The sequence below is a fragment of the Prunus persica genome, chromosome G3 (genome assembly GCF_000346465.2).
Source record: "Prunus persica cultivar Lovell chromosome G3, Prunus_persica_NCBIv2, whole genome shotgun sequence".
Lineage (NCBI taxonomy): Eukaryota > Viridiplantae > Streptophyta > Magnoliopsida > Rosales > Rosaceae > Prunus > Prunus persica.
The window spans coordinates 14508483-14527041 of record NC_034011.1 but is presented as its reverse complement, the minus strand read 5'-3'; the positions used below and the strand labels follow the sequence as shown (position 1 = coordinate 14527041).

Below are 18559 nucleotides of genomic sequence, written 5' to 3'. Positions count from 1 at the left end.
GTCACTTTTAACCTAACCTAATAAGTACATCATAAAAAATATAAGGTGTTGCTAAACGAACTCTAAAATTAACTGAGTATACTCTATAATCTAAGTTAACCATACTATTTTAATCAAAATGTAAAATTAACTAAATACACCCTATTTAACTACAAAAAATAGCCCTAGTACAACACTCTAACCAATCCTAAACCAGGTTTCTCTTTTTATATGAATTTGTGCCATCTTTTTATATTTTGGGTTTCATCAAAATCTTTAATTTCGTAATACCAATTCTAAACTAGTACTGGCTTCGTTATTCGTGAGCACCAAGCAATACGAGGAGTAAGGTGTACTTATTAAAATTTTATTTGTTTCACAATTCAATATATTTTTTTTGGTCATTTTATATTAGAGTTAATTAGTAATTTAATAAATAATTTGGTAGTAGGGTGTACTTAGTTAATTTTAGGGTTCGTTTAGCAATACTCAAAATATATTCAATATGTCTATAAAAAAAAAAAAAGAAGAAAATATATTCAATATAAATATATGCTGGGGATGGTATTTTGTATCATTATGGCATGTACTGTTTACAAAATTGTCTAGATTCCGAGTCTCTACATACTCCCTTGGAGATGTTCAGGACTTAGGTGTATTTATATGAATATGAGAGTGTAAATCATGCATCCTTCTCGTAGAGTAAATGGCTTGAATCTGGATTAAGATTAAGGTTTATACTCAATCTCGTGGTAGAGGTACCTCTTGAGATTACCTGCACACTTCAAACAGTTATCAGAATAGGAGCAAACTGGGGTTTATCCCAGTTGAACCCCCTCCGATGGCTAAGTCCGAGGTAGTTTAGAGGTGGAGAAATGGATATAGGGTTTGCCATGTGAGAATATTTATTACCTTTGTCCTGATATAGGTGAAGGGTATTTATAGAGGGGAGAAGGAGAGACATATATTTAAGGAGGAGATATTTATCTCCCTTCCCCATGGTGGGACTGGATTACATTAAATGACTTGTTCTGATCACCATACTGTCTGACAGGGATTAGGTGGCAAAGCGACACTTGGCTTTGGATGGGAGGCACATTAATTGATCCCTTTTCATCACCAGGTTGCTCATCGGGGATCAAATGGTAAGGCAACACTTAGCCTTGGATGGGAAGTACATTAACTAATCTTTTTCCATCATAAGGCTGTTTATCAGACGGATGGAGTGACTGACTTGACAGGGGTCTGATCATGCATGTTTATCATCAATGCGCCTCTAGTCATACACGGCACCACAATGGTCGAGTCGATGTTCGAATGCCCGATCACTGATTCACATTCTGTCCTGTCAGGGTTTGGCTAGGAGGCCATTTATTGACACCCAGGGCACTACATCTGATCGGGTCAGTATAAGGGTAACCCATAGGGATGGCAACAGGTCGGGTAGGGGCTGGATATGACAATACCATCCCTGTCCCCTGTCCTCGAACCCATCCCCGTTTAATAGGTTTCGAGGAATCCCCGTCCCTGTCTTTGTCGAGGGACTATCCCCCATACCCGCCCCAAATCCCCGAATTTTTATTTTTTATTTTTTTGCATAAAAAATATTTATCATACATTTTAACATTAAGTTTTATATTAAATTATCATTCGACACATCCAAATTAACTATAAAGTTCAACTCAACTATTCAAAATCACATCAATATGAAAGTCCAGAGAAGATTAGGAAGAATTAGGAGAGAGAAGTTAACTTGGGATTAAACATAAATATTATAATTATATATATTTATTTAAATATAAACATATATATATTTTCGAGTTGGGTTTGGGGATGAGGACGCCAATACCATCCCCTCCCCATAGCCATTGGGGATTTTTCAAGTTCGAGGATCCCCGTATCCGATACCCATTTCGCCCAGAAATCTACCCTTGTTAAGGTTGGGGACCCGACGGGGACTTGCCCCCACGAGGATTTTTGCCATCCCTAGTAACTCAGCTGTTAGATAAAAAATGGAATAAAGCAATTAAAAAATTCACCCAACATATCTCACTCTTATTTACAAATAAAAGTTTAATATGAAAAATGAAATAAATAATGGAATTTGATTTGATGTTATGGCTGCATCCAGGGAACCCTAGACTACCTACATACCTCATTTCGGGGATCAAGCCTTTTTTGGTTATATTTTTAACAAGGGCTTTCAAAAAGTGGATGACCCCTTGAAAGAATTTTATGGTGTGAGAAATATTTTATGGAATTTGGATGAATGTGCTTGGACCATGGATTCAATTTGATTTTATAGTTGGAAAAGTGTTTGGGGCGAATTTGGTTAAGGTAAACCAAGGATTCTATTTGGACTTGCATTTGTATCTAGATTGAATTTTCAAATTGCCTACGTATTCTTGGCGGAATCAAACCGGACGTAGTTCCTCGTAGAATTTGACTGGACTTTCAAGGAATGAATGACCACTTGTGTTTGAGAAATTTGAATTTGATCTCATTGAAATTTGCACAGGTAGATGACCGAAGAGAAAATTTGGAATGGTTTTGTACCATTTTTTATCGTCAATGTCCAAAGAAAATTAACATGCATTTTAATGAACCCATTAATTTACTCACATATGGTTTTGAGGATTTAAATAAATAATCCATTAACCACATAATTTATTTGGACCACCCATCAAATATTTTGGGCTTTTGATAGTTATTGGTAATTTGTTTTGTCAACCCATCAATTTATTTTCAGGCCTTGACATTTCCATTAGTTGGCCCATAAGTCAAGAGTCCTCGTCAAAAAGGCTTTGAGAGTCAGCTGCCAATTGAAACCAAAACCGATATCTATTTGGAATAGTAGAGATCAATTCAAACTAAGTCACTCCCATGTCTATCTAGAGTAGTTCAAATTAATTCAAACTGGACCAAACCATATATCTTTAGTTACCCATAAGCCACAATTGATAAAGAGCTTTGAGTTTGAGACGCCAAAACCAAAGAGAAGTCAAAACAAGGTTAGTCTTTCCTTTGCTCCTTTATGTCAGAGTTAGACTATATGACCGATTAAACTATTAATTGAAAGTATGGGAACTTAAAGAGGCAGCGTTTGTTTGTCAAAGTACAGAGCTACTTTTTCTTCTCTTTGTCTTTGTTTGGCTTTTCTTCCTTGCTTTTGCTGGTTTCTTCCTGGTCTTCCAAACCCCCTTTTTTTTTTGGTTGCTTTCTTCTTCCATCTTGGGCACGGCAGGAGATGGAGGCTTCTTGGCCTGAAATTGACGAGCCATATTTTCCTTTTGCTTTTTGCTTGAAGTAATAATTTGCGGCCTGGCGATTCTGGACGGAGGCTGTTTGTCGTGCACCTTTTTTTTGGTGTCGAGGAAAATAAACTCTTTTCTCTTTTGGGATATCTGCTTTTTCTTTTTGTATGTGATTTTATTTTCATAATTTCCTTGAAGGTTTAGCTGTATCTTTGGGTCCAAAGACAATTTTGAATTCTCTACTCCCTTCTGGTCTCTTGATGATTTTTTCTTCTTATTTGAATTTTGTAGCAACGACCTGATGCTTTGGTGCACTATTTGATTGCATATTTTCATTTGCAGACTGAGATCTTTTGGGAGGGCTATGATACCGCCAATTGAGATGATGACTTTGTTTTGTCCTATTCGCCTCATGTCTTGCCAGCAACAAAATGAGAACCTTTTATGATATTTGCAAATTACTGCAGAGGAGTGTTGTCTTAGTAACTTGTGAGAGCTGTTTGGCTTGGGATTTTTCTTTGTTGACAACTTTTGGAGCACAACACGTGGATGTTAGTCATCAGCTTTTATAAACTTTCTAGCAATTAGCAGTATCTGCATATCTTTTAAGATCTGCTTTCACATTTTCTTTTGTTTATGCATATGGGTGAGACTAAAACAGAGTTGTTGATTTTCTCGATTTGCAGCATATTTTGCCATCTCTTCTTTCTCCAATTTGCATATCCGGATTTTCGCTATGTTGAAGGTGGGTTAGGATATAACATGCCATTTTCTGTTTTTGGTACTCAAGAACACTCGCAAGGTCTTCTCTGACTACCACATCGTGCCTATGGACACTCGCAAGGTGTTTATAGCACTCAGTATAGTGGGGTTCTTGTGGAAGCCCATCTGTATATTCAGAACAGAGAGGCCCTTGCGGGAGCTCTTTGTGTAAATAGCACGATTACTGCCAATTTGAGAGGATTTGTTTACATGTTCCATTGCTGAGACCTCTCTTGATATCAGACATTTCTTGATATCAAAACGGAGGAATTTCAGGCTTCTGTACAATGGTCTCACACAAATTTTTTTTGCTTGCAAGTTAGTTGTATAGAAAAGGATACGCAAATGAATTAGTTTATACCTTCTCAATGGTATTGTGACAGAACTTCGTATCTTCTTTGCTAGTTTCTGCAGCAGTTTTGGTTTTTTTTTCTTTTGTGTAGCCCTTTTATGTTTTCTCTCCTATGCGTTTTTGCCTTTTGTTTTCTCCCCTTTTTCCTTCCTAATGGTCCCTTTTTATAGACCCAGAGAAACTGAAAGGAGTATAGTCAGTTATGGACTCATGTACTGTGTGGGTACTGTATGTGGGAGTAACTTCACAATTTCAGTCAGCCCCTCAACTCCACACTCCAAAGTCACGTACATGAAGCATATTCTGTTAGTGCTTTTAATATATTAATATTAATTCATTTTGGGCCTAAACCAATTTAGCAATAAGTTCACAATACCATTTTAGCTATGAGCCCAACTTCTTTAAACTTGGGCCAGAATTTAACTTGATGTCAATGAATAAATATTTTTTTTTTTTAACAAATGCCCCCTCAAGCATCGTTTATGTAACTTCCTTTACGCATACGAGTCTTGATAAAAATTTATAACCTTGGACTAACACGTATTGCAAAATTTTCAGGTATGGATGCAAATGGTCAATTATACGTCCAACGAGTGCTTGATAAGAAAGGGCTTCCAATTGGTCAAGAATATGATAGGTCTATGTCTTTGAACTCAGTTCAAATTGATGTATCTCCTGAGGATAGAGTCACTTGGTTTACCACTGAGAATGTAAACTATGTTATTGCAAGTTTATTCCTGATGATGGAATTCTTAAAGTTTGTCGAGTTCACGGTCCAAAGTTTGAAGCCTGCACTTTGATGGAGGTCAACAATAATGCTGATGGTGACATTGAAGTTGGCCATAAAAATAATTTTCCTCCTATTTTATGTAAAATGCTAAAAAAACAAAACAGATTGGGGACTCGAGCTAAGCATTCGTGGTTTGGCAGAGTTTCGTCTTGGCATCCTAGAGTGGACTGAGGCCATTTTACGAGACTTTAAAGAGGTATTATTTCGTGTTGAAATGTATGGTGTTGTAGCCGTTTCCCGCTATCCTTATATGTATTCGCTAAATGTTTGGAAAGCCTTTCTAGAGTTGTGGGGGCCTTTGACCAACACTTTGAACCAAGAAAATGGCGAAATGGGAATATCGTTGTATGACCTGAAGATTATTGGGGGTTTACCTATTTTAGGAGTTCCTTATGAGGAGTTTATACCTCTAAATCGGGATTTCCAGCGTGAAGTAATGTATATGTCGACCATTTGGAAACTTCTTTTAATTTATTCTCAACTATGCTCACTTTATGATGAAAAAATGTGTACTCTGGGACTAGTGGGTTGCACATTTTTTCAGAGGGAAAATAATTTATGGAACTTTTGGTGAAGGAAACATCTTAAAAGCAAGAGAAAATATGATGGCTCAAAAATTAAATCTAGAGATATCAACAAAATGAAAATTAACTGCCTTCTTAGCATTCTTTCTTAATAGATTTGCTCTACCTTCAAGAGGTTCTTGGATGAGGCTAGAAACTTTTTACATGGCTAGTTTGATGGCTCGAGGAGTAAAAGTTTCTGTTGCACCTACTGTGTTGGCTATATATATCATGGCCTTAGGGAAATTGTCACTTGTTCGAGAGGTCCTGGTACTTTTTTAGCTTGTTTTCCGGTTCATTACATCAGTGGGTGGATGGGTGAGTATTTTCCCTGTTTGTATAGATGGCATAATGATATTGAATTTCCAGCTAGTTATCCTCATTTAACTAGGTATGCTGGTATTGCTGCTAACGATATGGACATTTCAAAGGCTAGAGTTATTTTTAGAAGTGACATATCCATGCGATATCGTCCCAGCGCTTTTGATGAGCAGGATGGCCTTACCTTTATGGATAATTAAAAACTGTCAGATGACAGGTTTGAGATATTAGTTTGTATGTGTACATCAAAACTCCCTATAAGAGTTGATAACAAACTTTGGCTAGAGCCATATTACCCAAATAGATTTGCTCTCCAATTTGGTTTTGATCAGGGTGTTCCTTCTGATAAACTTAGCTTTGGTATCGCCAAGAGGGGTCATTGTAATGTTGAGGATTTGTTCAGACCTCAAACTTCACTTCTAAGGAGAAACACTTCAGTGCTTTTCTACATTTCGCATTCTACTCGTATGGGGCAATGTACATACTGGTAATGTAGGTGGTGGATGGGTTAAACCGCATCATACTTGGGTTTGTCTGTGTTGACTGTTTATGTAAACCTATCCAAATGTCCTCTCAAGGAAAAATCAATTTATGTAATATCTAATTTGAAAGAAGTTTCCATTGGCTTACAAAGGAAGTCGTAATTTCTGAAGTGGAAGCAAGAAACTCGTCCATCAGTGTGAAGCGACAAAGTGAAACTTCCCGTCCTGCGAAGAGGCGGAAGGAAAGGGCAGGTAGAAAAAATGAAGACATATTCTCTTCCTCTGGAAGCAGTCAAGATGTAAACTTTAATGCTCCGTTTGGATGAAGGAATTGCAAATTACATAGAATTCTAAAATGATAGAATTTAGATTTCCGTCATTTCAATTTCTGGCAATTGAAGATTTCAGTGTCTGGATTTATGTATGTCGAATTTTGTAAATGACAGGAATTAAAATTTTCAATATTTGGATAACTCATGTAAATTATAAATGACAGAAATTAAATATTTCGAAAGAACAAAAAAACTGATAATCGACATAGAAGGTATTCCTCAAAGTATAAACCAAGATGAAAGTACCAAACGAAAACTGCGATGTATAAAAGAAAACTGCAATGCAAAAACAGAAACTGCAATACAAAAATGGAAACTGCAATACTGAGTCTGGGCAAAAATGCTCAGCTCTAGAGTTAAACAAAACAAAACAATTTTTTTTATTTATTCAAGACATGTTGGGGAGGGGGAATCAAATTGAAGACCACCTAGAATGTAAAATAGGTTTATTCATGTTTCTATTTTCTGCATTGCACGTTCGGTTTCCTGCATTGCAGTTTCCGTTTTCTGCAATGCAGTTTCTATTGTCCAGTGCAGTTTTCGAGAAAAAAAAAGAAGAAGATTTTGTGTCATTGAAGATCGATTTGTGTCAATGATCAATCTACAATCTAATAAATCCCTCACGTTCAACTCTAGAGTTATACAAAACAAAACAATATTTTTTTTAAATTCAAGCCATGTTGGGAGAAGGGGGATCGGACTGAAGACCACCTAGAACGTAAAATAGGTTATTCGTGTTTCTCTTTTATGTATTGCAGTTTCCGTTATCTGCAATGCAGTTTCCATTTTTTACATTGCAGTTTCCGCTTTCTACAATGCAGTTTCCACTGTTTGCAGTGCAGTTTTCAAACTTGATTTCCTGTCAATGATCAATCTACAATCTTTGAGAACTTGATATTAATATATGAAAGCACCTAGTAAGCCACATCCCAAAATAACTAAAAACTAAAAACTACATGACCGCAAATAGTAAAAAGAGACCTTAACCAATCAAATCAGCAAATGAAAACCAAAAAATTCATGCCAACAACTAGTAAGAAACAACCAAAACTAATAAAATCAAAAAATTAAATTATAAAATGCAATGCAACACCTAGTAAGCAACATCCCAAAACAATTAAAAATCAAAAACTACATTACTGCAACTAGTAAGATTTTCAGCAATTTGAATCACATAAAGACCTTGCAAAATAGGAAAATTGACAAGATACTTGACCACATTGTCAAAGAGCATAAAGCCAGCAAGGAGAAGCCGAGACTACAGGCAAGGACACATCAAATGATCTATTAGGTGTCCTTTTGAATTTGCAGGAGCATGGGGAGCTTGAAGTTCTTTTAACAATGAAGAATATCAAAGTGGTTCTCTTGGTTAGTATGTTTATGTATATGTATTTCTCATCAAGTTTTTCATACTTACACTAACAAAGTGTACTTAGGCATCCAATAATTAACTAGAAGGTTAATCTTATTGAAACAGAAATCTCTCTTCTGATTTCTCTATGTATTCTTCACTCAATCTACTTTATACACATATTCCCCTAAGTTGGTGTTGAAAGAATGCACATGATATTGGTTTAGAAATAACCTAACAACCAGGAACTGGTTTAAACTAAAATTTTCTTTGCAACATTTCAAGACATGATGTTTGGTCATCCTACTGAAATTCATGTATTCAACATTTCAACATTTCAACATTTCAGGAATTTCCAAAGATATTGTAACAACCCGATCCTTAATTAATTATTATTTATTAATTTATTCTGAGAAAAGACAATTTTGCCCCTATAATAAATTATTTGAGAAAATGTTGACTTTTTTTTACCGGGAAAAAGTTCGAAAATTCCGCTTGTACCGTTGCTTAAAGCGCGACCGAACGAGTTCGTAGACACGTAGTGGACTCGAATCGAAGTTATAACGAAGAAATTACGATCAAATATGTTGAGGGGCAAAATGGTAATTTGCCAAGTCATTTTAAAAAAAAAACGTATTCTCTCTCCTAATCTCTCTCTCCCCCTGCAATACCCCCTTCCCCGTCTGTTTCTCACGACCGCCACCACCAGACATCACTCGACCCGCCAGACTGGACTCAAACTCACCGGTGTCGTTCCGCCGTCAACCTCAGCCCACTCCAACCCCAACCACTGTCAAAATCTCGTTGGGCAAGCCGAGAAATCTGGTCTGTTTTGCTGGAATTTCGCCCGCGTCGTACACCGTCATCCGGCCACCAAATCTGAAGAACCAGGTATGGAATTTCATCCATTTTGCAAGCTCTAGTTGATGGTTGGGTAGCGTTTTAGAAATTTCTAGCATTGATAGCTCGATTTTGGGTTCAAAGTTTTGTCGATTTTGGGATTGCTATTCTGGCCACTTTTTGGGGTAGGTCCAAGAATAAAAGTGGTTCCAAATAGGGTGTTATACTTAAAGTAGGAGTTTGGGCCGGCGGTTTGGAGTATTTTCGATTGGGGTAAATTGATCAAGCCACCCACGCGATGCTAGTGAGTGTGGTGGCACATGGGCAACATAGTGGGATTCATATTCAGTCCTAAATTGAGCTCTTTGTCTTCATGAGCGCGTAGGAATTCGCGGATCTCAATTCGGATAACGTTTGAACCCCAAACGGATCTCGCCTATTGTGCGATTTTCAGGTCCAATAAGTTTGAGCTGTTGGTTCGTAGTTAATTTCATATATGTTAATTTAGGTATTCTCAGGATCGTTTAGAATCTGACAGATCGTAAATCGGAGTCCTGGATACTCCGAAAATGCAAAACCTAGGTCTAGGGTTACAGTAACCATCCGATCGTGCGATCATGATCAATCCGACCATCTGATCGAGACCCAACTCTTGGGACATATGTCCTAGGAATGTTAGAACCTCTAGGAACTCTCGGATCGGAATTTTGAGGTTGTGGACCCCATGGTGTCCGAAGTTGACTTTTTGGGAAATTTATTGCTTATCGGTTCTTGGGTCTTCTTAGACCGTTCCAATCATCCGAAAGGTTTAAATGGGCATAGGATCGGTCCGGAGACTCATACATGTACTCTATTACAGATTTTATGATTATGGAATACAGTATTTTATGGGATTCATGTGGAAACATGTGTGAGTGTTCATTGGTTAGTAATGGCATTAATTTCATGGATTAGATTACCATATCACTTATTATGAAATTATATGACTATGGAGTGTGTATATATGATTGTATACATATGGATTGCTAAATTATATATATATATATATGTTATTTTGTATTTGGAGGTGTATTATTGTATGTGATGGTACACTTAAAGGATATTTTCGATGATTAGAGATTATGCAATATTGAGAATTGATTTTTAAAAAATTGAGAAGAGAATATAAGCAAGGTTTGTGAAACAAGAGGAACTTGGAGATAAGTTTCAGAATATGGTTTTCAAACCCACCTCAGGAGTTACCCCCTAATTGCCTTTGGAAATGGATTTGTCATTTATGACAATGTACCATGAGTTTCGGGGACGCCTGAATTGTGTGGTGCGAGGACTGTGGCTCAAGCTAACTAATGGTCCCCTAAGGCCTGTGAGGACACAGCTCGATTAACTTTATGTTTCTGAGACCTGCGAGGACGCGGCTCGGTTAACTTTGTATTTCCGAAGCCTACGAGGATGGAATTGACGGACTAATACTGGAATTGACGAATTATTATTGGAATTGACAGTATTAACGGAATTGACGGTATTAATGGAATTGACGGATCAGGAATGGGGGTATGCCTAGGTGGAGAGAATTTAGATTTTAAGATGCTTTTAAACTAAATTGAGGATTTTATACGATCACCATTATTTTCTTAAGCGTCGCATTTGTTTTACAAGTTATAGATGGAAACATACATATAGATTCTAATTAAGTTGTTGATATATATAAATATATATATTTTTATTTTATTTTTATGAACCTTACGTGAGTTTCAATAGAAGGATACAAGGGTCTTCGGAGCTTATAAATCTTTAACTCATTTTACTTTATTTTATTTTATTTTATTTTAGTATGTTTATTTATCTTTATCTTTTATTATTTTATATGGTATTAAATAGCTTAAGTTTTTCTAGCATATTTTGCCCCACAGGTCGTAGAGATGTCCGAACTGTGTGGAGCGAGGACTACAAGGCAGGACGTGTCACCAATGGTGTCATGAGGAATTAATAGTTATGGCTTTCCAAGAGTGATTTCTTGAATCTAAATGCTTCATTCCTTCATTTAATTATATATTGTCATATGAGTAATGCCAGAAAGCTTGGAACAGGAAGCTGAGATAGAAGATGAGAACTATGTGTGGCCTGATCCCTTACTAAGGGTATGTAGGCAACCTAAGATTCTAGGTGCAGCCACGAGGTCAAGTAATTAAAGGTAGTCCAGCTAAGTTATTATGAAATCTAGCATTGTTCTGGGAATGTTTTAAGAAATTGAATTTAATGTTGTTAGTAGAATGATTTATTCGTTTCATTGAGGCATGTGGCCAGACTGTTGTGATGCTTGAATTCTTGGTTATAAATTGATATATGCTAAACGTTTGGGTTATATAAACGTTTATTGACATGTGAAAATTTCGAGAAATGTTCAATTTACAGGGGAGACTCTGCCGAATTTTTGGCAGAAGTCAAACTTGAGATAATTATATTTTGATTAGAAGGGAAAATAGGTCATTTGTGCTCGACACCCGCCAAGTGTCAGACACGCACAGGGTTCGGCTCGGATTCCAAAGTGAAATTTGGGTCGGGTCCTGTCAGACACAGCCCAATAAGTACTGCATAGAGATGCAAAAACAAGAAGAATGAGACGTTCAAATACTGCACTATAGTTTCTAGAAAAAAAAAATTAAATGTTATAATCTTGACAGGAACAAAAATGTCATAAAATAAATTATGAGCATAAAGATCCGGAGTTCCTCACCATACCAGTCAGAGAAAAGCTCATGGAAAAGCTAAGAGGCATCAACATTAGCAGCGATCGGCTCTGGCCCTTCGGTCTCAGACCTTCTCTGCCGGATCTGGCCATCTTCAATGACGCGCTGTATGGAGTCACAACCACTTTGACGTCACAACCCCTGTGCTTAAGAGAGAGAGAGAGAGAGAGAGGTATTTTGTGTTTATAATTTAGACAGGCCTAACCAATCTGGGCCTCCTCTTTGGCCAAATTTAAAACAAAATTTGATAAGTAGGTATTAAAACCCAAACAGAAATACTCTATGTCTTAAAAGCTATTTAATAAGGATAGTTATGTCTAATACCTAATTTTTCTGTTTTAAATATTAATTTAGTTTATTGTTTTAGTTAGTTCAAATTAGTTTTTTTTATTTATTAAAAAAATACATTACAAATGAGATCTCCTTGGGATCTTATTTCCATACATATCAAAGTAAAATATAGTAATTACATTCACAGGAAAATTACTAAACCAAATAAAAGAGTTATTATACCCATGCCCCTTCTTAGCTAATTGATCAGCAGCCTGTTTAGGCCTGCTTATTACATATTCAATATTTAAGGTGTATTGGGCCAAGTCTATGGCTTGAACTTTAATATTAATTGGATATCTGATCCAGTAAAATGGCTAATATAAGGAAATTATTATTTAATTGATAATTACCTAAATTAAGTGGATATTCTCGGCCATTATTTGGTGGCGAAGACAATCAATTAGATAATTGATTCTAATTAATTGTGATCTGATTTTGACTGTGACCTAATAGAAGATTACTTTTTCTATGCTAGGGTTACACTCATATAAAAGGATAGGATACTTCACGGCAAAACACACAACTTTCTTCAACAATAAACTCAACACAAAGGCAAAACACACAACTTTTTTCGATAATCAACTCAACACAAAAACCTTGGCTCTTTCATAAAAGGAGATGCCCTAAGTTGTTGCCCTCGAGAACTTAGGCCCAGGGCTGACTTGTTGAAGAGACGTTCATGTTTCTTCTTTTGAACATAGTTAAATCTCTTAACTAAAATTGCGGTTTTGTTTCTGATTTTCACGTTTGTGGATTCACCATTTTTGTTATGAGAAATAAAATTTTAAAAATCGAAATTGGCTAAATAGCCCCTTTGTAAAACACTTGTTAAAAAAAATGAACCTGAACTCTGGGGACGGAAAAATGTAGGATTCGGGCTTTTCTTCATTATGAGTTTTTTTTTTTTTTTTTTTTTTTAATTGCCCAGGAATATGAGTCAATGAGCTAATTGTGAGCCAATTGGGTTTTTGGGTTTTAGGGTTTTACTAGCCTTTTCACCGAATATTCAAAATTTAAAAACTCAAAAGATCCCAACTTTCCTCGGAAACAAACAAGAATGGCAGCAGTTTCAGCGTCTCTCAGCTTACCCTCAAGAACCCCTGAACCCTCTGTTCGGAAAATGTCAATCCTGAATAAGTTCCACAGTGTCGCTTCCAGAACCCACTGCAATTTCGACGCCATTTTCAAACCATCCACCCTAACCCTCTTCATCTCCACCCAAAGACCCCATGCACATATCAAATCTCCACCTCGAAACACAATCCGATGCCTGTTCACTGGAATTGTCGAGGAAATGGGTCAAATCAAGCAACTGGGTACCGCTGAAAACGGCGGTTTCGACATGAAAATCGGCGCCAAAACCGTCCTCGAGGGCGTCCACCTCGGCGATAGCATTGCCGTCAACGGGACGTGCCTCACGGTGACTGAATTCGACACCCAATTGTCCGATTTCACCGTCGGTTTGTCGCCCGAGACGCTTAGGAAGACGTCTCTGATCGAGCTCGAACCGGGGTCACTTGTGAATCTGGAGCGGGCGGTCCAGCCCACGAGCCGAATGGGTGGGCACTTTGTGCAGGGTCATGTGGATGGCACAGGGGAGATAGTGTCAATGGATCCTGAGGGGGATTCTCTATGGATCAAGGTGAAGGCATCAAAGGAGCTGTTGAAGTATGTGGTGCCGAAAGGGTTTATAGCAGTGGATGGGACTAGTTTGACTGTGGTGGATGTGTTTGATAAAGAAGACAGCTTTAATTTCATGTTGGTGGCTTATACTCAGCAGAACGTGGTGATTCCCTTGAAGAAGGTTGGGCAAAAGGTGAATTTGGAAGTTGATATACTCGGCAAGTATGTGGAGAGGCTCCTCAGCAGTGGATTTGTTGAGTCAATCAAATCTTCATGACCCTTAAGGTACTCAATTTATAGGTAATTTGTTTATTTTCTGCTCTCCTGATTTGAGCCTATGTATTATTACCTCTTGTAATGCATGCTTTTTCTAGTCTTGTAGTGTTTACGATATGCAGATTTGTGTGGTTTTCTGTTATTCGGATTGATTTTTAGTTCTGTTTTTAGTAAGCAGCTGTGAGTTTCTTTGGGCATGTCCTTTTCTATCAAATAAAGAATACTAGAGTTGCAGGAATGATATGTGTATTGAGTAGGATGATCCTTAGAGAAAACTTTGAAGGGGTGACGTAATGCTTGAAAACAGGAGCGTCTAAATGTGGTGTTCTGGCATGGAACTGATCATTGTGAAATGGATTGATAGCTTACCCTAAGCAGTGACTGGCATAGTTTTCTGAGTAGAGTTTGATTGAAGGATTTTCTGAGTTAGTTAACTTGATCTTTAGTAAGTTAGATACTTAAGGCTTGACTACAAGAACAAAAACAAACGAAAGCAAATAAGAAAAACAGAACAAAATAATCTCGTTTTATCTCAATTTCAGTTAATGTTTATACGAATCGTATTTCAGATAATGAATGGACTACCTTTAAAAAATCAGAGATTTTCTTGCCGCTCGATATAGTTTCTAAATGTGCAATCATCATGTTGAACATTTTATTGTAGAAACTCTAATGGAATTTTGTTTATTCTTTCTTGTGCTTAACTAATAAGTGAAAATTAAGAATGCATTAGATTACTAAGTTTCTCAGTGTCTGCCAAATCCAGTCAATGGTTTACCAAGTGACATGTAAAAATGAAATTTTTTGCACTGATACGAGCTTGGGGGAAAGAAAAAAGAAAAAAATATGCAGCAAGTAATTTCTATTACAAAGATCTAGGGGTATTATCTGTCTTTCAACGGATTAATCATAAAGAGTCTTTATTTGAGCAATATAAAGTTCTCTAATGCTGTCAAGTTTCTTACTGTTCTTTTTCTCATTTTCTTTGCAAGGTCATCACTGGTGCAGTTTTGTACACGACCACACTTGTTGTTTGGATAGTAACTGTCATGATCGCTGACTCTAAGAGAGCTGTTTAGTTTTTTGTTGTATGATAGTTAGAGCTTTATTGTATTGGCGTTCTGTACACCTTCTCCATAAGGACTTAGTGGTTTTGATTTTAATAAAAGGTCCACATTCAATAAAAGTTCAGCATTTGATTCATGTAAAAATGTGTGGTTTCTGAAGATAAAAAAGAAATAAATTTGGCATTTGGTTGTAACCACCATATTGTGAAGGACTACTTCAGCAACAGACTCTAGCTGAAATCTTTGTTTTGCAGACTAATTCAGCAATAACACACATGCACGTGCGCACACAAACAGACGTTTATGGCTCCCCTGTTTACACACGCACGAACAGAGTGTAACCCTCCTCAAGTATCTTTTCCCCTAAAATGCACTTTAAGAAAACCATTCTGCACTGGCTCTGATGAAGATTCCTTTCATATTCTTCTCACTATGGTTAACTGATCTATGTTTATTATGAGTGATTAACAGTTTCAGTCAATTCCTTCTCTGCACCAGAATGTCTTATACTTGTGTCGATTCGTGATTCGTGCTTTTATGATATTCGAGCTCCCATTCTTATATTGCTGCCTGCTTTGCATTTTTCTGTGTTAAATCTTTTTCCATAACCCTTTTGATGTACACATTAGACTCTCATTTTCCTGATGTAGGAAAAAAAAAAGGTTAAATAGATTATTCCTTAATTTCCTATTTATAAGTGGAGAACAAATCTTGTGGTTCCATGCCATTAAAAGCTTGCATCTGTTTGTTGGAAGCTCAATGGGCAATATAGCTCACCTCTCTGTTAAAAGTGTAGGGCTCAGGTTAGTTTCTCCCTTTCTTAATCTATCTAGTTTTTAGGCACATTCTTTTTACACTGATAATACCCACCTTAGGCTAGGGCTTGGCTCCATGGGCCAGTAAATCTCAAATCTAAAAGCCAATCCAAAGGCAGATGGTTGGTTTGTAGGCGAGTTTGGTGAACCACCTAATCTTGTACTAATTATGTTGAATGTATTAATTTTGGTGCAAGTAATGATATCAAATGTGTTGCCAGAACCATTAAATTAACCAGAGAAAATCTATTGGTTTAGGTTAGATAAATTGAGCCTTAAATAAATTAGGGGTAAAATATCAAAAGACAAAAAAGAGCAAAATATTGCCAAATATTTGTTCTATTTTATGAGGTCCAGTTCAACCCCCTGTTGGACAATTTCAATTTTGGTGTACCAGTAATGTTTCTTTTGTGATCCTTTTGACTGTTTTTAGATGTCATTCGGTGTAGAAAAACTTGTGTAAAACAGGGATAGCATTGTTTTGTTATTTTTGGCCAATCACGATATGCCAAGTGAAAAAATTATCACACGTGACATACCGTAATTAGTCGAAAAAGCAATACATTGATATTCCTATTCAACACAAGTGTTTCTCCTTTCGGTGGGATTAGCTTGATATTGGGCATCCAATTAGGCTTCATTACAACTTCACTAGTGACCACGGTCGACCACTACATATACATATATATATATATATATATATGCCGCCAAAGCCCCTCCAACTGCCCACAGTTTTGCTATCTCTCACTTTCTCATTCATTATCCTCCGAAACAAACAGTCTCCCAAGTTCTAGGCTGTCCAGAGATCCCGGTAGCTTATACCATCTTCAGCCGTCATGAAGGAGTCAAGTGTAAAAATTATCACGTGTGGCATATCGTAATTAGTCGAAAAAGCAAGACATTGATATTCCCATTCTACATAAGTGTTTCTCCATTTGGTGGGATTAGCCTGATATTGGGCATCCAATTAGGCTTCATTACAACTTTACTAGTGATGTGGTCTACAATGTTGTCAACATAATCATGTCCTTGTAGACAGTTTGCTCAACATCAATTGCCAGGCACAATTTGAACAATTTGTTTTATGGGAGGATTCTACTTCAACTACTCCATTTGCACAATTGCCAAAACCAACCACTCAATTTGCACAATCCAGTGTTTTTAGAGCAGAATTGACAAGAAAACGCCAACACAATCTGCCCTTCTTTTGTAAAATAAAAACTCTTAAGTTATCTTCTTCCTTTAACCGTAGGTCTTCTACTATCCAACTACTTTGGTAAACAACTCTGCTTGCTTCTCTTCTCCTTTACTGTATTGTTTGTTAGCTATATGGCTTTTTTTGGGTCGAGCTGCTTTTCGGCTTGACTTGCTGTTAGTTTAGATAAAGAAAAAAAGAGCTTTTCATACTTCCAAGAATTCATTTGTCTCCATCTGAACCGAAAGGTGAGACAATGACAAGTTCGTCGTGCCTTCACCACCGAAATTTGCTTCTGATACTATAAAATAAAGGTCAAGTACATAAAGCACCCCCAATAGATAGACACAAGTTATTTGTGGCTATATAAAAACCCTATTTACTGGCTGATCCAATTCTAGTTAACCACGGATATTGTGTCTACTTAATTAATAGTAATTGGTTGGTATGGGGATTTTATCTCATTAAACCATTTGTTTACAAATGAGGTGTATCATATATTTCAATATCTTACTTATTAAGAATAAATAAGTACACACGAGTGGATTTAGTGTTGAAATAAAACACTACTATATCTAGGGGTGGCATTTTTGACCGAAAACTGCAAAAATCAACTGACATTTAACCGCAATGGAATTGCAATCGTGGAAAACCAAATCGCATTTGCAGTATGAAGAACCGAACTGCATTTGCGGTTGTCGTTGCGGTATTTGATTTTCACAATTTGCGGTTACCGCAAACTGCGACTATATTTTTTTAAAAATAAAAATTGCATTTTATTGTTTAATCGTAGCCGTTGTATAACAAGACCACTTATCTAGTAAGTAATTAGTTTATTTATGCTTATGTTAGTTGTGCTTCTTCTTATAATAAAATGTACTAAACTTATGTTGTTTTATTTGTAGATAGCATTGGTGCTCAAACAACACAACGGGGTCCTTCAAATCCACTCACCACCACCAACACTTGAGTTTGTAACATTGGTGCATTGCATTTTCCTTTTAGTTTGTAACTTTAATTAACTTTAAATTAGATTTTTCCTTTGGGTTGTAACTTTAATTCATTTTGCATTGCATTGCATTTTCCTTTTGGTTTGTAACTTTAAAGGATTTGGAATTGGAATGCTTGAGAAGTTAAGGTTGTGAATGCTTGAGAAGTTTAACTTTAATTGGAATGCTTGGAATAGTAACTTTAATTTTCTTTAGGTTGTAAATGCTTGAGAAGTTGAGGAGGTTGTGAATTTATATTTTTGGGTTAAAGTATGCTTGAACACAAAAGACTTCAAGAGAAGCATCAAAACTAGGCTTAAAATGTGGAAGATTGGATTTTTATGACACAAAAAGAACTTGCGGTTTTAAAATGCTAATTCACAGTAACCGACCATTTTTTGCGGTTTGGTCGGTTTGCGGTTTTAAAAATCATCATACCGCAAATAGTCAGTCGGTTTGCGGTTTGGGCAAAAATTTACGATTACCGA

General features: G+C 36.6%; 1 protein-coding gene across 2 annotated transcripts; it reads left to right on the top strand.

Moving 5' to 3' along the window:
• On the top strand, nucleotides 13022-15272 carry LOC18766049 (riboflavin synthase). Of its 2 annotated transcripts, none has more exons than XM_020560613.1 (2): nucleotides 13022-14029; nucleotides 14998-15272. In XM_020560613.1, the coding sequence occupies exon 1, from the start codon at nucleotides 13164-13166 to the stop codon at nucleotides 14004-14006; it is 843 nt and encodes a 280-aa protein (XP_020416202.1). In that variant the 5' UTR covers nucleotides 13022-13163; the 3' UTR covers nucleotides 14007-14029; nucleotides 14998-15272. The 2 variants fall into 2 exon arrangements, with proteins under 2 accessions (XP_020416202.1, XP_007198837.1); XM_007198775.2 differs by having other exon boundaries at nucleotides 13030-14014.